General features: G+C 53.7%; 1 protein-coding gene across 1 annotated transcript; it reads right to left on the reverse strand.

Annotated features, from left to right (window-relative positions):
- Positions 1–500: 500 nt before the first annotated feature.
- On the reverse strand, positions 501–7636 carry SH2D6 (SH2 domain containing 6). The gene is given in 18 exon segments (XM_087436440.1): positions 501–585; positions 854–1007; positions 1649–1807; positions 1971–2054; positions 2317–2372; positions 2548–2640; positions 2643–2696; positions 2699–2828; positions 2958–2988; positions 3205–3283; positions 3670–3730; positions 4332–4354; positions 5238–5295; positions 6000–6052; positions 6622–6751; positions 6845–6915; positions 7339–7373; positions 7551–7636. Coding segments are annotated over 17 exon segments (1320 nt in total). The 3' UTR covers positions 501–585; positions 854–890.
- Between the last annotated feature and the right edge of the window lie 15533 nt (positions 7637–23169).

Here is a 23169-nt window from a genome sequence, read left to right on the forward strand (position 1 = left end):
TCTCCCCTACCCTAGACACCAAGTGAGCAAACTCAGGCTCTCCTTCCCTGGGGGAGCACTGTGCGGTAAATAGGGGGTGGTCAGATACTTAATTCCATTCTCATCATTTAATGGGGTGGCAGAGACAGCACTGAGCCTCCTTCTCTCCTCCTCCCTGACCACCGCCCCCCCCCAAACAAAACAAAACGAAAACCAGCCACCCCAGGGCTGGCCGCCCTCCTTCTTGGCACAGACCATCTAAGGGCAAAAACCCCAGTCAGTGGCAGAAATGGGGCTGGCCCTTCGTGGCTCGACCACCCCTGCTCGATCACTCCCAGGCCCGGTCTGTGCCCTGGGACACCTGAGAACCTTGGAGCCTCATGGAAGCCATCTCTGCTTCGCTCAGCAGATTCAAGAATTCATTCAACAAATATTTATTGAAAGTGAACTACGTGCAGGGGGACCAAGTCTGTCCCAGATGCCAGCCCTGTGTGAAGCCGCCAAGAGGATGTGAGAGGATTCTCTTTGTGTCCAAGCAGTGCCTGTGCTGTCCCCCTGAGGCTCAGCTTCCTGGAGAAGGACATCATCCAGCGTGGCTTGGGAGGTCTAGTAAATGGGCAGACACAGCCATTCCTGGGGGCTGGGAATGGGGGCCCTGCCTGACCCCTGCTTCCCAGCCTTGGAGATGCACCGGGGAGTGGCAGTGTCGGCTCTGCGTGAGTAGGGGGTGGGGTCTCGGGGACCCTTTCTGTACTGGGCAGCGTTTCCCAATGCCTCTCTTCTGGGCCTGCAGGGACTGGGGTGAGGGACGGGGAGGGCCTGGAGGGGTGGAGACCTGGGAGAGAGCCCAAGGTAAACGGGGCAAGGAGCAAACCTGGGGCCAGAGGTGGGTGTGTACATCCGCTGTGGCGTCAGGGCTTGGTGGGGAAGAGCAGGCAGGTGAGCTGCCGGCTGCCGCTGTGCCTGTCCACGAGGGGCAAGGGATGCTGCACGTAGTGCTGGATCATGGCGGCCACCGAGGAGAAGAGCTGGGCGGGGAGGCAGGGCATCAGTGAGTCCCTTGAGCCTCATGCCGGGAGAAGTTTCCTGAGGGAACTGCGGAGCTTGGCGAGGGGGCTTGTTGACATTTTTCTAAATATTTCCCTTCCTGTTTGCCCCATGAAGCTTCGCTGCCATTTTGCTACCCAATTCCAGGCCTTAGGCAGTTTTCCTGTGACTACACCCGTGGCATGTTGTTGGCCAGACTCATATTTCCAAGGCCGGATGGAAATAACTGGGGACGTGCCTCTGCCCCCATCCTCCGGCATGAAGAACAAGGGGTGGGTAACTGTCTCTAGTTTGCAGCCCAGCAAGTGCTGGGCGCAAAGTCGAGTCCTTGGCACAGACAGGAGTCTGGACTACCTGAGCCCTGCCCTCCTCCCAGCTGGGTTCATTGCAGGTGCAAATGCCCCCACCTGGGCCCTGTGCGCACTGAGCCATGCAGGAGGAGGGGCCTCCCCCAGAGGAAGGTGGACCTCTGGGAAGGAATTCAGGTCACTGGCTACTGTTATTTCCACTCACTCCGGAAAAATATAAAATGTGGGCGTTCCCCTGGGCACATGCTCCTGACTGGGCCCAGGGTACCGCTCTGCCCCTTGCCCTTTAGCCCCCTACCTCCTCCAGCACCCACCTCCTCGTGGTTCCTGCCCTCCCGGCCCAGGGCATAGTGGCGCCCACCATCCACCTGCCGGATGGGAATGTTGAAGACCCGGCCATGGAGAAGCACTGCCAGGGTAAAGGGCTGGGAGCCATGAGGCCCTGAGCTGGGCCGCACGGTGTAGGCCCCGTCCTGTGGAGGAGACCCCATCTGTCAACTTCATCTTCCAGCTGTCCATCTGCAGCCCTGACCCATGATGGTCAGACGCCCTCCCTGCCCTCCTGCCCCCACCTGCTTAGCCAGCCACAGCCTATGAGCAGAAGCGGTTTCCAAGAAGGCCCAGGGGGTCCCCTACCTTTTGGAATCGGAGCAGGGCACTCTCAACAGCACGACGGTCACAGTTCCCTGAGTACCAAGGCTGACCCAGCAGGCTGCCGTCCTGTAACACACACACAGCTGCTCAGAGATGTGCCAGGGCACTGGATGGGGGCCAGGAGCAGAGAACCCCAGGTTGCACTTATCTGTGTTCATGTCTGCCTTCCCCAGACTGAGTCTGTGCAAGCAGAGCAAAGATGTCCATGCCTGTGCCCAGCACAGTGTCGCACACACATGTTCAATGCATGTTCCTTGCAGTTGTGGACACCGGCCCAAGAGGGTTCCCCGCAGCCTCCTCCCCTAGTCCTCTCCCAGCCCCTCCTCACCTCAGCAGCTGAGGTGCTCCGGGTGGTGGCTACAGAGGAAAGAGAGGATCTCCTTCCTGCTGGAAGAAGCAGATTATAGAGCTGGGGCTGGGAGGGGATTAGGCAAAGGAAGCTTGGGGCCCAGCTGCAGGGGTGGGGGAGGTTGGAGGGGGGTGTGCCTAGGCCAGAAGCCCAAAGCGGGGCACCCAGGGCTTCACCCCTCCTTAGGTCTTGGGCTCTGGGAGGACCCACCAGCTAGGCCACACGTGACCTCCAAATGAGGGATGATCTTGAGGTATAGGCTGGGAGTTTCCTGCTTTGGTGCAGACCCTGGAAAATGCCCAAGGGGGTCCTCTCAGGCCTGCTCTCAGCTGGAGTCAGAGCTGCAGGGACCCCCTCAGCAAAGTGGGGCAAGAGAGGCTGGGAGGGAGTCTGTGATTGCAGGGCTGTGGCAGGGGTGGGCCCTGACAGGACTGCCTGGGTTCATGCTGAAGGTGCCTGTACTCACCTTTAGAGGTGGGATTCGCTGCTCCCTGGAACACAGGAGGGCCAGTCAGAAGAGACTTGGCCCTACAGGCCTGCGCCCCTGGGCCTGAAGTCCTGCCCTGTGCCTCCCTCCCTCTCCTCCCAGCTCACTTCTCCCCTGACCACCAGCGTCTTACATTCCGAGCTTCCTGGGGGGCTGGAGTGGGCCTGTGGGGAGCAAATCAGATAACAAAGGTCAGAGTCTTTACCTCCTTCAAGAGAAAGAGCCCAGTGAACCCGGAGGTCCCAGGGTGAGGGCTGGGGAGGCCTGAGTTAGCCATTCCTCTCTCTCTCTCTCTCTCTCTCTCACACACACACACACACACACACACACACACACTCACACACACACACAGACACACACACACCGAGTGGGGCACTCACCTGGGCACTACTGATGTCCTTGGCACAGGGACTAGGGGCATCAGGACTTGGGAGCTCAGAGTCTGAGTCAAGGCTGGGACTAAAACAGAGAGGGCAGGCTGGGCTGGGCTGGGAACCAGGCAAGGAAATCCACGCTGGCAGTTGGGGGGGTGGGGCTGAGGACAGCTGCAGGGCCTGCGTTTCTCTGCAGCCTGGGCTGTCTGGGAGTCCTTCCAACCAAGGGGAGTGCTTTCTGGCCGCACAGCTGGGAAGCCCCACACAGCCCTTGTCTCTTGTAGGCTCAGTGGGGGTCAACCTGGACCAAAGGCGGAAGCATGGGTGTCCATGTGGGGGTCTGAAGGCAGATGTGTGTTGGTGGGGGTGGTGAGAGAAGACAAGGGAGGAAGAAGGAGCCAGGAGAATGTGTGGTGCTGCAGGCATCCACTCGCAGGGCAGGATGGATGTGGGGCGGAGGGAGGTGTTCACCTGGATTGGGCTCACACTCCAGGTAGATGTCCTCATCAGGTTTCTTTGGAGGCCCTGGCACCTAAGGTAGGGAGGGGTGCATGGGACCAAGGGTTTGACCAGCGAGTGGGCAGGAGGGCGGAGCCATCACCTGAGGGGGCTATTGGCACCTCACTCCCCCCTCGCAAGGTGGACCTCTTTCTGGGAGCCAGCTGCAATGATTAAAATTGCTCCTTTGGTCAGGATTGGGTGCATAACTTGTGGGGCCCAGTGCAAAATGAAAATGCAGGGCCACTTGTTAAATAAGCAGGAAAATGTGTCACTAAAGGTACTAAAAAAATAAAGCTTTCCTTTCTTCAAAAAAAAAATTGCTCCTTTGCCTGTAAGGGGGCACCCCATGAAGACCTTCCCTTTAGGAGGTGCCCATAGGCCCCAGCTCTCAGAGAATGTGGGTGTCCAGGAGTGCTGGGCAAGGCCCTCCCCAGCAGCCCTGGGCAGCCCCCTCAGGACAACTGGCTTACGCCCTGCCAGGGACCTCTGGCAGATGGGGAGGGACTCTGCTCTGGGCCTTTTTCCTTGGTTTCAAGAATATGTCCTGGCCCTCCTAAGCCCCCCCACCCCAAACTTACCAACCTTCTAGCCAGAACCCTAGAGTATGAGGTGGGAATTGATGGGCCACTCACCACTCTGGCTGGTGCTCCCAGCTCTGGAAGGCAAAGGAGAGAACCACGAGTCATGAGTGCAGGGAGAAAGGAATTCAGTGAAACTTAGGCTGGAAGAGTGGAGTATCCTTGGAACTTATCTGAGGGGATCCTTAGAGCCAGCTTTGAAGTCCCAGGAGAAAGCCACCCTCCCCCCCTCCCCCCATCGCCTTACTTCACACCCCAGTGGTGTTGCCTGGCTTGACCTCCCGCCTGATTTGCCAGGCTTGGCCCCAGATGACTGTGGACTGTTCCAAAAATCAAAACCACCCTCAAGGTCATGAAGTTTTACCAACCTCTGAGCACAGTAAAAGTGAATGTGCCCCAGGTTAGCTGTTCGACCTTGGGCAGGAGGGGCTGCCCCTCCTGGGCCACTTTCAGACAAAAACCGTGCTGGCTGAGGTGCCCCCCACCCTGACATCCCAGGGTTCTGAGGTCGCAGGCCTCCAGGCACATACCTATAATAGGGGAAAGTCTCTGGACAGTGGTGGCAATAATGACTGGTGGCCAAAGGGCCCCTTTGATGAGGGATGACGCTCAGATGTGTCTCAAAAGGGAGGGTCTTTCAGGCAGAGTAGGCTGCCTTCAGCCCCTTCATCCTGGGGTGTCCCTCACCTGAGCCAGAGAGCCCAGCGGGAGCACAACGGGACCCAGGGGTTGGGGACTCTGTTCTGTGTGAGCTCTGGCAAAGCATTTCAGTCTCTTCCTCAACTGCCTGCCTCAGCGGGGATGGCAGGTAAAAAGGAGGAAGAGTGGGGGTGTGCAGTGACCAGGCAGAGTATGAGACCAATATAAGGCAGCTCAGCTCTACCCGTGGGGCCAGGACACCCCTTCTCAGGGCGGGGAGCGGGTGGGCCTCGGAAAGAGACAAGACATCCCCTTTATTACCTCGCCTCCCGAACTGGCCCTGTGTGACGGCCTCCTGCAGGCTCAGCGCTGCCTTCAGCTGCGGGCACAATGGGTGGTGAGGGAGAACCGGGTTGAGGTGGGGTACAGAGGGGGAACTGAGGCTGAGGGAGAACGGGCTGGGGGTGGAGTATGGAGGGGAAACTGAGGCATGGCGAGGACAAGGATGGGGGAGTGGGATGTGATAGGGTATGTATATTCGAGCAGCTTAAAAAAACACTACAACACTGAGTTAATGTACAAAGGAGGCGACTCTTCTTTTTGCCTCTATTCTGTGGCTCTTTTCGTGTTGTGAATCTCTCCCTGTTTTTCTTTTTATTCCAATAAAATATATGGTCAAAGTGGTAGCTTTCCAAGCCCATGAACGGGATCATGGCAGGAATGAGAGCTGGCAGTGACTGGCAGCTGAGTGAGGAATTTCTTCACTGTCTAGGCGGGGAGGCGTCCTCAGGCCCCTGGTCCTGGGAGGGGCGACTGAGCCGCCTGTCCCTTTCCCCGCTGCTCCGCTCGCTCGGGTGAGAAGGGTGAGTGCCGACAGGAGGGTGAAAGGACCAGGCCAGGCAGGTGGGAGGGGCGAGTGTTAACAGGGCTCAGGCTTCTGACGCATCTCATTTTTCAGGGGCCTCTTGAATGCAGATATGGGGGAATCTTGCAAATGAGATGGCTCTTAGATTTATTCATTGGGAAATGGTAGCCTGGCGTGGAGCGGCTGGGGGAGGAGGGACTTGTGGGGAGACTGTTTACCATTGCGGGCTGGGGCTGCGGTGGTGGTGACTTGGATGGGCTCAGGGGGTGATCTGGAAAAGACCCCAAGCATTGTGGGTTGGTGGGTTTCTCCCATGTAGCTCTCCATTTTCCTCTCGCCCCACACCTGGACTCTATTTCTCGTCCCTCCCTCGCTCCCCTCCCCTCTCACAGGCTTCCAGACTGTCCCGTCTCCATGGCAACTGGAGGCGGCCAGCTTCCCTGCCCCCACCTGGCGGAGCCCGGGGAGCCATGGGGGTGGGATGCCAGCGGCAGCCGGGGCTCTCCTGGCACCCCCACCCTTGCTCAGAGCTGTGCTGGGATCTCAGAGGGAGAACACCAGGCCCCAGGGACCTTGTCGGGCCTCCTGCTTTCCCCGCTGTTGCCTTGGTTACACTGCCCCTCCAGGCTCCTCTCCCCTTCCCACTCTTCTTCCTTTCTCCCCTCCTCCCTCCCTCCTTTCCTCCATCCCTCTCTCTCTGCCCAGCCAAGAGGCCTCAGCGACTGCCAGTTGAGGCCTCCCCTCACCGCACCAGTGCAGACCGAGGGAGAAGAGGCCTGTGTCCTCTTCCCTTGTGGGGACCCTGCTGTCCTGCCTGACCCCCAACTTCCCAGCCCTCACCTAAGTACAAAGAGTCTTCCTCCGTGTCAGGAAGGTGGGCAGGAGCCAGACTGAGGGGCAGAGCCTCACAGGGGGGCAGCTCATATTTATCCTCCTCCTCTTCCTCCTCCTGGGCTTTCTGGAAGGGGTGCTGAGCACAGGGAGGATGGAAGAGATGCAGGAGCAGTGGTGGCTACTGCTTCCATCCTGTCCCCCCCACCCCAGCCTCAGCAGCTGGACTTACGCTGTGTCTCCAGGTCCCTGGGGCAGGCAGAGGAGGTGGGCGGGGGGCATCCCTTCTCCAAGCTGGGCAGTCTGGACAGGAGACTGATGAGACTGGCCTCATGTCCTCCCAGCCCACCCCCTCTCTAGCACCATGACTTACTCTTTCTCCCCAATGGAATAAACCATCTGCACTTTTACTGTGAGCCTCAATGCTTCATTTGATTCACAGGCACTATCCACAATGGGCCTTTCCAACCCTGCAGCAGGGCCAATTAGGTAGGCATTTTGGAAACAAGGGGGCTTCACAGCTAGCTGTCTGTTCCACCTATGCCAGTCCCCCCCCTCCACCCACCCCGCACCCCCAATTCCAACCAAGACAGGTGGAAGAGCTGGCCCCGTGACTTAGCAGTGCTGGACTATGATGGCCAGGAGGCATACAGAGCCACTCAGGGGAGACTCGACTTGCAGGACACCCCATTCTACTGGGCCCCTCTTGCCCACTGTGTCACTTACCTACACATCTGGGGGGTGGAAGGGGTGGCCCCAACCTGCAATCAGACTCTAGTTAACTCTGCCCAAAGGGTCCTTGAGTTTGTGTCAGCCAGACACTGCACAGCTCCAGGACCTGCACATCCATGACTCTGTGAATGGTGCCCCTTGGAGTTATGTGACAGCAGCCTGGGACCAGGGCAGTGGGTGAAAGAGACTGGGGGCAGAGCTGGTACCCGTGGGTGCACAGCTGGATGAGCCGGTGTCCCAGGGGAGGCAGTAATGGGGGAGCCCTAGTGCTCACAGCGGGGTGGAGGGACATGAACGGCCTCACTGGATGGGTGGGAAGGGCCCAGGGATAGCCAGCACAGTTCCAAGGATAGCTGTGCCCAGGAAAGGGGCAGCGAGGTGGAGACAAGAGGGCAGAAGGAAAGAGAGGAGCCTGAGTACTTACCGGGGCCTGCTCCCACTCAGCTTGTCCTGGAAAGAGTCAGGGAGGTGAGTGAGGGGGTGGTCAGTGCAGCTGATATGCCCCTCCCTGCCCAGAGTCCTGGGCCCCCAGGGGTGGGCAGGTCTGTGCACCTGGGGTGCCCCAGAACCAAGTCTCACCATGGCTGAGGTGAAGGAGCTCTGCCTCTCTGGGGCCCAGGCTCTGTCACAAATGGCCTGGGGACAGGGACCCTATTGTTCCCATTATTTGCATCTCACAAGCACCAGGAAGGTGGCCTGCTATGGCTTCCAACCCTAAACAGACTTCACCCATGCCACTCCCAAGGCCCAGCCCCACCTCCCCCTAGCTTCCCCCACATTGCCTCCCACAGTTGGGGTCTCCAGCCCCTCTGCCCCACAGGAGGTAGAGCTCTCCCTTCCTGCCCAGGCCTGCAAAGCTGGACCGGGGCTCAAAGGCTTCCTTTAGCTCTCCGATCAATTTCTGTCCCCTCCTCCCAGAGGGTCAAAATCACCTCCAGATCAGCCAGACCAAGCCCTTTCCCAGTTCAAAGGTGACATGACATTATTGGGCAGATCCAATTAAAAACAGGAGACTGTCCTTGCGGACACTTTTCTTGAATACTTTATGCCTACTGTCTGCTGGTGAGTGGCAATCAATGAACAGGGAAATGGAGGTTAGAGAAAAGCTCAGAAACATGCATTCGTATTTCATTTCTTGATGGATGTATTTATTCATTCAGCAGATATTTATTGAAGATCCACTATACACCAGGCACTGTTCCGGGTGCTGAAGATGCTGTAGGAAAACTAACTAGGCAGGCTGTACCCGTGCATTTCCTCAACGATGCTCACAATGGCCTCAGGATGTAGTACTAGTTTTAGCCCTGCTTTTCAGATGAGGAAACTGAGTGCATCAGTCAGCTCAGGGTACCATCACAGAATACCACAGACTCGTGGCTTATATGGCAGAAATTTATTTCCTCACAGTTCTGGAGGCTAGAAGTCCAAGATCAAGGTGCCATCAGGGTTGGTTTCTGGCGAGAGCTCTCCTCCTGGTTTGCAGACAGTCAGCTTCTTGCTGTGTCCTCAGATGACCTTCCCTCTGTGCATGCATGGGGAGAGAGATTTCTCGAGAGAGAGATCTGTGATCTCTTCTTATAAGGACCCCAGTCCTATTAAATCAGGGCCCCACCCTTATGACCTCATTTAACCTCAGTTACCTCCCTAAAAGTCCTGTCTCCAAATATAGTCACACTGGGGTTTAGGGCTTCAACATATGAATTTAGGGGGGGACACCATTCAGTCCATAGCACTGAGGCTCTGAGAAATTGAGTGACTTTCCCAAGGTCATACAATTAAAGAGTACTGGAGGTGGAATTCAACCCAAGGCTTGCCCAACCTGAGCCTGTGCACTAACCACTGAACAATCCTGTACCTCATCTAGGATTGGGTCCTGACTCTCCTTTCCTGTAATGGAATTAGACACATCAGTAATCGAGGGCTTCCTTAAGGAGCCTGTGACTGCCAGGTTCTCTGTTCCCCAAGTGAATTCTGGAACTTTGACTTCTGAGAAGTGTTAGGGTAAAAAGAAGGGCCAGCGCCTGGTGTCTGACTCTAAACCAGGGAATGAGGAAACACAGATGAGGATCATGAATGTAAGACCTTCCCAGGGCACCGTAACTTCCCGTGTTTATTACTTTGGTGATGTTCTGGCTGTTGGCACAAAGGAGAAATGAAGGCTGTATGCTTGCAGCTTTGGAGGCCAAGAGGCTGGGGGCACTGGGGAGAGACCTTCCTTCAGAGAGGAAGACGAGATAACCCCTGGGACCTGCAGGCAAAAGGGCACTGAAGAAGCTATGAAAAGTTGTTGGGGTGGCTTAACAGGAGCCCATTAGGTGCAGTGGGGAAAACTGGGAAAATAACAACAAAGATACGGTCTAGGCCTGAAGTCAGGGACCCGGGTCTCCTCCCTGACCTCCACTCCTCAGCTGACCTTTGTTCCACATTTGGACCATAAGGCAGGGGCAACTTCCCTCACCCAAGGGGACCTCCTATGGGATAAGAGTCAGCAGGTCGAAGTCAGCAGGAGGCTCTAGACACCACCCCACTGCAAACTCCAAACCCAGCGGGTTTCCCAGTCCATACTACCCTCGCCTCAGCCACCCCCTCCCTCTGCTCAAGGCTTTGCATAGGCAAATACCAGGGCCTGGGTGAGTGAAAGGGCCCCAGGCAGACGATGGAATCTCTGCCATCTTGGGGGGTGGGGGGCAGTGGCCTGGACAGATCAGGGAGAAGGAGAAGGAAGGAGGCCACCTCCCGGCTTTGTCTCACACCCGCCAGCCCTGCAGGACTGGCTTCTTGCTAATTGCACAGGCAGACTTGGACAACCTCTTTCTCCATCTTTGGCACAGGATTGTTTTGTGCACAACCACAGCTATTCCCTTGGGATGAATTCCTAGAAGTAGAATTGCTGGAAACTCACATTTTGAAGGTTTCAATGCCCCATTGTCTGGCAGCACCTGAATGCCTGTTACAGTGTCCTTCCATAGCACACAATGATTCTCCACATTTTCCAGATCTCAGCTACTGATCTCCAGTGAGAACAGCCCATAAGTCACAGGCCCAGGTTGTCTAAATCCACCCTAAGAACACAAACAGCTCTTCGGAGCAGTATTTCCCCCAGGTAGTGATCATAAGAATCACTGGAAATGCAAATCAAAACTACAATGAGATATCACCTTACACCTGTCAGAATGGCTGTCATCACCAAGACAAAAAATAACAAATGTTGGAGAGGATGTGGAGACAAGGAACCCTCATACACTGCTGGTGGGAATGCAAACTGGTGCAGCCACTATGGAAAACAGTATGGCGATTTCTCAAAAAATTAAAAATAGAAATAGCATCTGATCCAGCTATCCCACTACGAGGTATTTATCCAAAGAACTTGAAATCAACAATTCAAAGAGATTTATGTACCCCTATGTTCATTGCAGCATTATTCACAGTAGACAAGATGTGGAAGCAACCCATGCCCATCAACTGATGAATGGATAAAGAAGAGGTGGTGTATATATACAATGTCCTACTTCTTAGCCATAAAAAAATACAAAATAGTCCCATTTCCAACAACATGGATGGACCTTGAGGGTATTTTGTTAAGCAAAATAAGCCAGACAGAGAAAGACAAACACCGCATGGTTTCACTCATATGTGGAAGATAAACAAACACATGGATAAAGAGAACAGATTAGTGGTTACCAGAGGGGAAGGGAGTTCGGGGTGGGCGAAAGGGGTAAAGGCGCACACATATATGGTGATGGATAAAAATTAGACTATTCGTGGTGAGCACGACGCAGTCTATACAGAAATTGATAAATAATAATGTACACCTGAAATTACACAATGTTATAAACCATGATGACCTCAATACAATAATTGGAAAAAAAAGAAAAAAGAATCACTGGAGAGCTTGTTAAAAGCCTTAGATTCCTAGACCTTCACTGAGATTTTAAGAATTGGATGTTCTAGAAGGGGACTGGGAATCTATATTATTATTATTATTATTTTGTGTATGTGTGAAGATTAGCCTTGAGCTAACATCTGTTGCCAATCCTCCTCTTTGTGCTGAGGAAGATTGGCCTCAGGCTAACATCTGTGCCCATTTTCCTCTACGCCACCACAGCATGGCTTGATAAGTGGTGTGTAGGTCCGCGCCCGGGATCCGAACCTGTGAACCCCAGGCTGCCAAAGCAGAGTGCGTGAACTTAACCACTATGCCACCGGGCTGGCCCCCTCTATATTATTTTTAACAAGCATCCTAGATCAATCTTATGATCAGTCAAGTTTGAGAAACTCTGCTCTGTAGGAAACATGCTGAGAAGATACGACTCCTAGGATATTTTTAGTATCACATACAGCCTTTAGCTTGTTGGGAACACAGAGATCCCAGCAGAGAAGGAACATGACACAGACCCTGCCCTCAAGGGGCCACTATGAGGGATGGAGAGGGCAAACCCAAGGAGATGTTCAGTCTCTCTGGGCTTCAGTTTCCTCTTGTGTAAACAGGGACATTAATAAGGCATTCCTCCTGGTGGGGGTGCTTCTGAGGGTTGACTGAGAAGATGGCACACGAAACACATAGTGTGTGCACACAATAACTGTCAGCTAGCTCTCCCTGAGGTGGTGCTGTGGGTGATGTGGTTGCTGCCAGCAGACGGAGAAGGTGGCGCAGCCTAGCCAGGATCCCTGGTGTGAGCGAGGAGCGTGGTTTCTGAGCACCTGAAGGACAGGTAAGCAGGCTGTGGCCAGAGGTCTCAGAGGTGGGAGAGTGTGGCATGTGGAGTAGGAGCTGCTGACATGTGGGTGGCTGGACCTAGAGAATGGGAGGGACATGTGCCATTCTTTCTGGCTGTTGATCACTTCCTGCATTGGGGCGCTCTCCACCTTATGAATCCTGGCGTCCATTCACAGAAGCCAGACGAGGCCTTCCCCGTTTCCCTTGCAGCTGCGGTGCAGGCATTCTGCCGGTCAGATGCCCGCATGCTAGACTGAATCTGAAGCAGGCACCGAGGGGCATCCACCCGGGGGAGGGGGTGACAGCTATGTCCTATTTCCAGAGGTGGAGGAGGCTGAGACCCTCGTGGCACCACTCAGGGTCTGGATCTGCCTGTTGGCAAATGGTGGTGTCTGCACCCAGAGGTGCCTCCACTAGGCCAGCTTGGTGTGACCTTTGGGACTTTGCTCCTAGCTGGTTCTCTGGCCCTCCTGGAGATGCAGTGAGCTACAGAATATTTTTAATAAATTATTTTTCAGCCGACACTAGCTGGGTCAGTTTCTCTTCCTTTCAGTTAAGAACTCTAATTTAGAGATGAAATCACAGCCTCAGTTGGATCACCACACAGATGCCAAGAAGCCCAAACCGTGAGGCCAGGTGTAGATGTCTCCTGGGAAGGGGAGACCAGGTAGAAATAAGTGCCACAGCTTTATATTTCTATACTCTTGGGACATTTTTATGACAAGCATAAATTATTTTTATAATTAAAAAAATCAGTCAATATAGAGAGAAAGAAAAAAAGAAGGAAGGAAGGGGAGGAGGATAGGGTGACCTGGATTTCAAATATGAGGAAGCAGTGGGAGACAGATGCCCTAGGGGAGGGTGGGGCCCTGGGAGTGGGAGGCCAGGCAGAGGGGCGGAGGTGTGCGGCCACCACAGGACAGCCAGGTTTCCCTCAGCCAGGGAAGCAGGGAGAAAAGTGGGACAAGCCAAAAGGGTGCTGATAATACAAGGATTCCTCTTCCAGGGGAATGGGAATCCACAGGGACATAGGATGGGGTAGAAAGAGGGAAAGAACTTTCTGAACATGAGATTAGGGCCAAGTGGTGGCATGAGGACAGGTCTGAACATAAGGGGCTGGGGAGGGGAGACCTGGGGCTGGAGAACAAGGTCCTGTGAGGGGTAAGGGAGGATATTTGTACCCGAGCAGGTGGTCAAGTTAGAGGCCCAAGAAGTTCCTAGAGGAAAGGCCTGGGGCCAATTGAACGCTGTCTCTGGTTGGGTTAAAGTTAACGTCAGGGGCAATCTTGAAGGAAGGCGGTTGGCAATAGGGAGGGAAGGGACCCTCCTGGGCTGATGAATGAAGGAGCTGTTGGGGCTGGTTTAGCACAAGCTGGCAGAGACCCCTCTTCCTCCCCTGCCTGTTGCCCTCCCAGGCCTGCTGATTCAGCTGACTCTGGTGGCAGCTGTCATGGGCTGACAGATGGAGGGGCAAACAGATAGACAAGCTTCCTAAGAGGGGTCTCTGGCCTCTGTCCCTCCCTGGTGCATGATCATTTATTGCTGTAGCTTCAGACGTTTGTGACAGAGCCTCCCTCTATGTCCCTTGAAAGTGGATACTAAGCTCGCTGTGGAGTTTGTCTCTGTGTTTCTCTAGATGACAGTGCACTGGCTTTCATCAGTTCTCCAAGGGTTAGGGTCGGGACCTGAAAGTTGAGGTTGGCTTTTTCTGGCCTCTAGGGTAATGTGCACAAGCCAGCACCACCCTGCTTCCCTCTGCCCCTGCCAAGGTAGTGGGCCTCTGTCCCCCACACCCTGCCCTTCCCTGTTCTGGAAACTCTGCTCACAACAGATTTGGTCATGTCAGAGCTCTGCCTAAAACCCTTGAGAGACTCCCTGTGGCACCGTGAATGGAGACCAAACGCTTCTTGCTGCTGTGTAAGATCAGACCCCTACCCACTTCTCCAGCCCAGCTCCTCCATTTTTCCCACAGACTCACCCACACTCACCTTCTCTCTGTGGTTCCAACGTGAATTGGTGCCCCAGGTGGCCCATCCTGCACCCTGCTGACTTAAGGAAATTTCAGTTGGAAAAAATTTAGATCTTTACTCAGTCCTTAGAGAATATGACAAAGAGGGAGGGCACTCAATGTATAGCAAAACACAGTAAAAAAAGAAAAAAAAAAGAAGAGAAAAGAAAAAAGTACTCTCCTATATGTATATTTCAAAAAGAAAAAAAAATTTACCATCCTTCCCAAAATCCACTCTCTTTATCTCTGCAACTGGCAATGCCCTCTTCACAGACGGTGCAAGCACACCTTCCTTCCCCAGACCCAAGCCCTCTCCCGTCCACCTCAGCTCCTTATTATGCAGATCACTTCTTCAGCTTCTTCAGCTTCTTGTCTTTAAACTTGATCCATTAGCCCACCACCCAGATTACACCCATGAGAGAGCCCAGGAGGTTTCCCAGGATGCAGGAAGCCTGGGTAAGGCTGGGGCAGGGGGCGGGGTGCAAACACTTATAATGTTACGTGGCTTCTTTCGTCCCTTTCTAGTCTCACACAGGCTTCTTCTTTCTTCTTATCTGGGGCTGTGGACTTGCCATTCTTCTTCTGGAACGCTCTGATCCGCTTCCTCCCTTTTCCTTCAGGCCACAGCTTAAGTGACCCTCAGCAGGGGTTCCAGACCAGGGCAGTCTGTCCCCCCACCACACTCTCAGGACTCCCACCATAATTAAGTCTACAGGTTTATTTCAGAGCTGGACTATAGACTCCCACTCAACTGTAGGCACTTTTAAATGGGCAGTGACTGTGTCTGTTCAGTTCATGGCCAAATTCCAAGTGCCCAGCCTACACTTGGCACATTGCAGACTGTCAAAAAATGTTTGTTGTAGCTGTATATGCAAATCTTACTCATTCTTTACCGCCTGCTCAAAGGCCCCCACCTCTCTGCAAATAGCCTTGGTCTCTCTCTGAAAGGCCCATGGCCTGCTCCTTTCCTGCCCATTGGACACCCACCACCAGACTGAGACTGAGCACAGTGTCCTGAAGCCCCTTCCCTGTTTATCTGCAAACAACTCCCTTCTCTAAGTGCAGATGGAGTACCAAGGACTCTTCTCTGGGTACCTTTGACCTTGCCCTCACCTTACTGGGTCCTTTCCTCTGTTTATCTTCCTGAGGGGAGGAGGGCATCTATTCCCCCTCCCCCCAGCTCTGCACCCGGCGGTACATCCCCCCATTACCTACACCCCGCAACTCCCTTTTTAGGCTTCCTTCTTCAGCTCAGAGCCCGGGAGCCAGGCATCTCTTGTTCCCGCTGCTTCCTTGTTCCTTTCTCCTAGGACTGGTGGGCGGAGACGGTATGGCCTTCTACCTCCCCCTTAGGAGAGACTGGGCACTGCGCCTCCATCCCCATATCTTGCCTTATAGGTGTGGCGGGCCCTGAGATTACCCTCCCCACCTTTACCAACGGAAAAGCTGAGACCAAAGCGGAGATGGATACTGGGCCTTGGGCCAAGGCCATCTAATTATGTACACAGGACCAAAGCCCTCGGTCCCCTCAACCCGGTTCTCGCCGCTATAGGGACCGGAGCAGTCGTCCCAAGGGGAAGGGCGACCCCTGGTGGTGAAGAGAAGCGTGGCGGCCTGTCCCTCATCCCCAGGACAGGCTGATCGAGGAAGGGGCGTGGCCTGCAGGACCACGGGCACAGGATTTCATTATCACCTGTTATTGATGCAAGGACCTTGCTTTGAAAATCGGTAGAAATCTGTGAGGTCCAATATAAATGCAAGATTTTAAAAACATGTACAAACAATATTAAAAGTCTTAAAGATACAAATTCAACCATAATTCCATTATAGATGGAAGGTATTATTACAACAATGAATTTCTGCTTATGATTTTTAAATGCCAGTTTTAACAAACTTTTATTGAAAACATTCACGTGCTAAAGATATCTCTGCTAAAATGGGAATCTTGCTGTTGCATCAAGATGTGTACTTCCATGTATAGAATATGCATGTTCCTGGGTTGCTCTCAAGGCCCTGAAGGAGAAAGAACCCAACTTTTGGTGCACCTTACCCTTAGCCACACTCCCTGTAATGACCTAATTACACTTCCCTATGACTTTAACTGCACCTTGCCAGCTGGATCTTCAGGAAGCAGGGAGAGGCATGAAATGGCTTTAGGCACACTGCAGGCAAGTCATGCGGGCTCTTACTGATTCAAGAGTCTGGTGTGAAGCTGGGGAATGCAGAAGCTCACTGTCACAGGAGAGAATGGACTCTTATTAAAGAGTCCAGGGACTGGGGCAACAGCTGTCTCCAAGTTTCTATGGTACCTATCTCTCATGTCTAGGGGCAGAGGAGCTACTCAACAAAAGGCTGGTTGTCTTAACAGAAATACTTGGAAAAACAAGTCTTGGAGAACTTCCCAGGCAGTAAGGGGCATGCTTAGAGACCACCTGACCAGTTAATGTGAACCCCACTCCTGCTACCAAGAGATTCTGGGCAATCTACTTTGAATATCCTTTCTGGAGTTGGTTCTAATTGCTCCAAGACTAAGTGGAATATTTCTAGGAAGTAGCTCATCTCCATCTAACTATAGAAGAATGAGAGCTCACTGACTGATTACAGGGTCACGGCTATACCTTCTCAGACTGGCTATTTTCCTACCTACCATGATGATCAGGGACACAACAGTATATGACCAGATCAGAAAGTGTAAAAGCTGGGGCCGGCACCGTGGCTTGGTGGTTAAGTGCACGCGCTCCGATGCTGGCGGCCCGGGTTCGGATCCCGGGTGCGCACCGAGGCACCACTTCTCCATTCATCCTGGGGCCGAGTCCCACATACAGCAACTGGAAGGATGTGCAGCTATGACATACAACTATCTACTGGGGCTTTGGGGGTAAAAAATAAATAAATAAAATCTTTAAAAAAAAAAAAAGAAAGTGTAAAAGCTGAAAGTGGCTTGGAGACAGAAAGTTCACTGTGTTGCTGGCCACTGTGGTGTCACTGCTCCCAATACAGGTGTAACCTGAATCCCCACTTGGAAGCCAGAAATCAGCTGAGAAGAGGCCTCAGGAGAGAGACTGCCCTGGCCCTGGAGGGCAGATGAAGTGGGGCCTCAGCACAGCTCATCCCACACAGCAGGCTGGACTCCTGAATTCCTGACTTGCACTGAAGGGTTTGGGTAAGTCCCTTCTGTAGCACCTCAGAGGAACTTTGTGCAACCTGGAGAGTTGGGACAAGAGTTCTGGCGCTTGACCCTGAGGTGTGAGCAGGCCACTTTAAGAGAGCATACCGAATGCGAGTGCCCTGGTTATTACTTCCTGGCAGCCCCTCAGCTTTACCTGGCTCTGCCACGTAAAGCTGATGCCTGGGGCCAGGGCGTTGAGCGCGGTCAGACACCGTGGCCCGAACATCAGGACCTATATCCCAGGACACGGAGGACCCAGGCCTTCCCTGGGCTTCTCCAGACCTGCAGGCCACACAGGGACCCTAACAGGCTTAGTCCTCCCTCAGGGTCCGGGCTCCTCCTCCCTCCAGGAAAAGGGAATTCGTTCCAGGCGATGGAGGAGAGGTCATGGAGGCGCACTCTGCGTCTCTCCAAGGCAGCCGGCCCAAGCCCCACCACCAGCCCCTTCCCCTGTTGCCCCAGCCTCATTGGGATGGTGGAGCTCAGGTTTGCGGAGAAGGGCTCAGGCCGGCGACCCGTCGGTGGAGCAGAGTCTGCAGAGGCGGAGGGGCCGAACTTTCGGGGAGAGAAGACCGCCTTCTCCCTAACAGGGTAGCCCCCACCAGCGACCGGGATCCCACAGCACAGCACTCTCTCTTCCAGTTGGGAGCATCCCTCTCCCCGAGGCCCCGCCCCGCAGCCCACTGCCTGCTGGGATTTGTAGTCTGTGGGGGCGGGGCTAGTACGGGTGGCGCGTGCGTGTGTGTGTGTGTCTGTGAGTGTCTCCTGAGGTCCTCTGTGGCGTCCTTGTCCTCCTGACCTCGACCCCAAGGGCCCACTGGACCTGGGCTTGGAATAGCAATCGCAGACCGCAGCTCCCGAGGCTCCGCCCTGAGCCCACTGGGATTTGTAGTCCAGCTGAGGCTCGGGCCTGCGTGGGGCGGGGGGTGGGGTCCCACTGGAGTCCGCCGTGTGCCTGCCTGACTCTTCGTTTTTGTCGCGGTCCCTGGTTCTGGACAGTAGGCCTGGTGCCGGGTTCGTAACTCCGGCCGGGCTCCACTTGGCCCTTCCCGCCGGCCCGCTGCCCCCGCGGTGTATCTGCGGCGCCTGCAGGACCAGCCTCTCGATGGGCAAACTGAGGCACGAAGAGGGGCGCACTCTGGCCTGGGTCCGCCCTCCTGTCGGCTGAGCCAGGCCCGAGTAGAAAGGCCAGAGAAAAAGGCCTGAGTGAGGACGTGGCCTGGGAGGCCCAGCCCAGGCCTGGTGGGCAAGGCTGGGCTAGGGTCCAGAGCCCTCTCACTTCTTAAGAGTGTTCAATCAATGGTCTCCCAAAATGATGGGCAGACCCCCCCCCCCCCCCACACCAGGATTGTCTGGGCCCATTGTAGCTGATTACCTTACAGGGTTGACGAATAAAAGTTTTTATTTGCCAAATCTGGCAACCCTATAGAGGGAGCCCAGGGAGGGAGGAAGTTTCTTGTGACCAAGAAAACCAAGAAAAGGGGCGACCCTGGCTCACAGGTTTGCTTTGAGGGTCAAATAAACCGGAGTCTGCCCGTGGTATGTGGGTGGGGGGGTGGGAATGTTTTGTAAACTGTAAAGCCCAGGGCATGGGTGAGGTGTTATCACCGTCAGGATCTGAACCCAAGCACTGGAGAAAAGGCTCTGGGCCTTCAGGATCTGCACTTTAAAGGGGAAGGTACACTTACCACAGTTATGTAAGATGTCCCCATTAGGAGAAGCTGGGTGACAGAAACATGGGACCTCTCTATACTACTTTTTTTTAAAGTGGGGTGCAAATGGGTGAAGGATGGTGTTACCACTCAAAAGTTACAAAGCCTTTTGTTTTTTGTTTGCTGCCCAGCTTCACTGAGTGTACAATCAATGCTTTATTCACACAGTTGTGCTACCATCACCACAGTCTAATTTTAGAACATTTTCATCACCCCAAAAAGAAACCTGTACCCAGGGGCTGGCCCAGTGGCACAGCGGTTATGTGCGCGCACTAGGCTTCACTGGCCTGGGATTTGCAGGTTCGGATCCCGGCGTGAACTGGTACACCACTTGTCAGGCCATGCTGTGGTGGCGTCCCATATAAAGTAGAGGACGATGGGCACAGATGTTAGCCCAGGGCCAGTCTTCCTCAGCAAAGAAGAGGAGGATTGGCATCCGACGTTAGCTCAGGGATGATCTTCCTCACCAAAAGAAAAAAAGAAACTTGTACCCATTAGCAGTCACCCCCTAAAACCGCCACATTCCCTCCAGCCTTAGACACCACTAATCTTTCTATTTCTATAGATTTGCCTATTCTAGACTTTTCATGAAATCATGTAATATGTGGTCTTTTTTGATTGGCTTCTTTCACTTAGCGTGATATTTTAAAAACTCATCCAGGTTGTAGCATGTACAGTATCAGTACCCCATACTATTTTTACTACTTCTTGTGAGTCTATATTTTGAAATAAAATTTTTTTTTTTAAAGCGAGTTATCGGGGCCAGCCCTGTGGCTTAGCGGTTAAGTGCGCACACTCCGCTGCTGGCGACCTGGGTTCAGATCCCAGGCGCCCACCAACACACCGCTTCTCCGGCCATGCTGAGGTGGCGTTCCACATACAGCAACTAGAAGGATGTGCAACCACGACATGCAACTATCTACTGGGGCTTTGGGGAAAAAAAAAAGGAGGCGGATTGGCAAAAGATGTTAGCTCAGAGCCTGTCTTCCTCAGCAAAAAAAAGAGGAGGATTAGCACGGATGTTACCTCAGGGCTGATCTTCCTCACAAAAAAAAAAAAAAGCGAGTTATCTAGAGGGTAAGCAGAGGTAGCTCCTTGTATGTGAAAGGACTCACAGCTGGCACGAGCATTCAATGCTGAGAGCAGGGTAGGCCTTGGGAGAGGAGGAGGGAGAGCAGGGCCTGGCCAGGAGGAGGGCCCTGACTCCGCCCAGCTCCACCTCGGGAGGTGGTGTGCAGTGAGGGAGGCGGTGTGCAGTGAGGGTCGGGAGGGGAGACGTGGAGTCCCACTACCTGGCTCCCAACCCATCTGCCGCTTACTAAGCGGGTCCTGGAGCCAGTTATGTTGACCTCACTTTGCCTCCATTTCTTCATCTGTAAAATGAGGATAATAAGAGTATCTACTTTAAGGGGTAAATGGGAGGATCAGATGAGAAAATCATAAAAAGAACAGCGCCTGGCATATAGGACCAGCACTCGGTAGTGTTAGCTCTTATCATGCCCTTACAGTGGTGATGAGGACCCAGAGTGACCCTGGCCTTGAGGGGGTTTGTCCTCTTGTGTCCTTCCTGGGGACCAGCCCCTCCTGCCCCCGTCACCCAGTGCCCTCCCCAGCACCACAGTGCTCCACCTGAGCTCCTAGCCTGCTCATTCATGCTGTACCGGGCAGTCCCCCTTTCCTAAGAGGTCCCCGAGGAATTCCAGGATGTCGCTGTCCAGTATGCCTCTGGGCACCCAGCAATGATTTTTAAAAAACAACAAACTTTCGAATCTTGAGCTTTATTAAGAAAATATTAATTTTCTCCTTCCAGACTCCTGGCCATTCCTCAGAGCTAGTTGAAATGGTCTAGAAAAATTCATTGCAGATCAAATTTAAAGGCTAGAAGCATTCTGAGTCAATGCCTTCAGAGGAATATTTTAGGGAATTTGATGTTGGAATTTTTAGGTATTGCATCAGATCCCTGTCAGCCCCCAGGCTCAGGCTGCAGCTCAGCCTGAGCTGCACCTCTGGACTGGGGTCAGAGGAGCCAGAAGGGACTCTCCTGTCTAGTACCTGCATTTTACAGACAGGAAACAGGCTCAGAGGGGCCGGCCCCATGGCGTATCGGTTAAGTGCGCGCGCTCTGCTGCTGGCGGCCCGGGTTTGGATCCCAGGCACGCACCGACGCACGGCTTGTCAGGCCATGCTGAGGCCGCGTCCCACATAAAGTGGAGGAAGATGGGCACGGATGTTAGCCCAGGGCCAGTCTTCCTTGGCAAAAAGAGGAGGATTGGCATGGATGTTAGCTCAGGGCTGATCTTCCTCACACACACACACACACACACACACACACACACACACACACAATAAATAAATAAATAAAAAAGAAACAGGCTCAGAGAGGGCCATATGGCAGGGTCGTTAGAAGCCAGGTTGGGAACTCATTTAGGAAGAATCCTTTGCAATTTCAGGAAATTCTTAGCCCTGGAAATCAGTCCATAGCCCAGGTCCACGGACACGGAAGCAGAAAGCTGGCTGTCTTGGGCAGCCCCAGACCCTTGGCCAGAGCCCAAGCAGCCAAGCCCCAAAGTCAGTGTCTGATGCCTCCTTCTTCTGGTTTCCTGCAGCCAGATGCTTGTCCTAGAAGTAGGAGTTTATTAATAATAATGGTAAAAGGACCTTGCATGTGTCTAGGCCTTTATCTTTTTTTTTGGTGAGGAAGGTTAGCCCTGAGCTAACATTCGATGCCAATCCTTCTTTTTTTGCCGAGGAAGATCGGCCCCAGGCTAACATCTGTGTCCATCTTCCTCTACTTTATATGGGACACTGCCACAGCATGGCTCGACAAGCAGTGCATCGGTGCGCACCCGGGATCTGAACCTGCAAACCCTGGGCAGCCAAAGCAGAGCATGCGAGCTTAACCACTGCGCCACTGGGCCCGCCCAGGCCTTTATTCTTTTCAAAGAGCCTCCCATAGGTCATCGCATGGGATCCCCACAGTCCCCCAAGGTAGGGGGGCTAGGGTTATTGTCCTTGCTTCACAGGCAAGGAACCTGTGGCTCAGAAGGTTTAAGTGACTGTCCCAAGGCGACAGAGGCTGGGACAGTACTAGAATGTGGGGATTTTGCTGTCTAATCTGTTAATATATTCAGTAAAAAAATTTTGGGGTGTCTATTACCTGCTGGGTGCTCTGCTGGGTGCTAGGGTCACAAGGATGATCTGACATGGTCCCCGGGCTGGAGGAGCTAACAGTGAGGTGGTGGATGGCACACAGGGAGCAGATGATAAAAAGTGATGGTGAGGAAACTTTCTGAGGGTGTGGAGGGTTTTATATCTTGGTAGGAATGCAGATTACATGGGTGTTTGCATATGTCAAAACTCATTGAACTATACACTTATGATTTGTGCATTTCACTGTAAATTTTACCTAAAAAAATGCAGAAAATGGGAATGCTCTGGGAGGATTATGCCTGGCAGGGCCTTGGCAGGGCCCAGCTGTCTGGAAGCAGGCCAGGGCTGACTAGGTTTGCCGTGCATACAATTCCACCTTTGCTAGTGGGGTGTGGCTGAAAGTTTTCTCACAGAGGCTGTAGACCCAGATGGCCCAGTGGCCTTGACGCCCAGGGCACCTGGGGAGCAAGGAGGAGGGAGTCAGGGAACACTGCATGTTTCAGAGGAGGGATATTTAAGCTGGGTCTGTGGGTGAGCAATTGGTCAGAGGAGGGTGGACAAGTGGAGGGAGCGAGGTTTCTAAGCATTCCTCAGTGGAGTGTGGTTGCCTGATGTTGCCCAGATGGAAAGGGGCAGAACCAGGCTTTGAATTGCTTCCCTTACCCCAAGCCCCATCAGTGGACCTCAGAGAAACTCATGCTGGTTGGGATTTTGGAGGCTGCTGCCCAAGAAAGGAAAAAGTCCTCTAACCACTGTGTCAGGGGGCAGCGCCATGTCCTGATCCTGATGCCTTTTGTCAGCAGACATCTTTCCTGGTTTGCCTGCTGCTCATGGCTCTCTCCATTCAGAAGCCAAGGCAGAAGTGCAGACCATCTTCTGCCGGACTCACAGCAGAATGCCCGGCCTCCTGGTGCAGACGCTGGCTGGCCTGTTGTCTTCTGAATAAAGAGCAGGGTGAAGTGTTGCAGGTCTAGCACGGGCTTTGAAGCCAGCCCAGCCTGGGTTAGAATCCTGATTCTGCTCCTGAACTGGCAGTGTAACCTTGGACAAGTCACTTACCCTCTCTGAG

The sequence above is a fragment of the Ceratotherium simum genome, chromosome 11 (genome assembly GCF_057802395.1).
Source record: "Ceratotherium simum simum isolate JZ-2026a chromosome 11, ASM5780239v1, whole genome shotgun sequence".
NCBI lineage: Eukaryota > Metazoa > Chordata > Mammalia > Perissodactyla > Rhinocerotidae > Ceratotherium > Ceratotherium simum.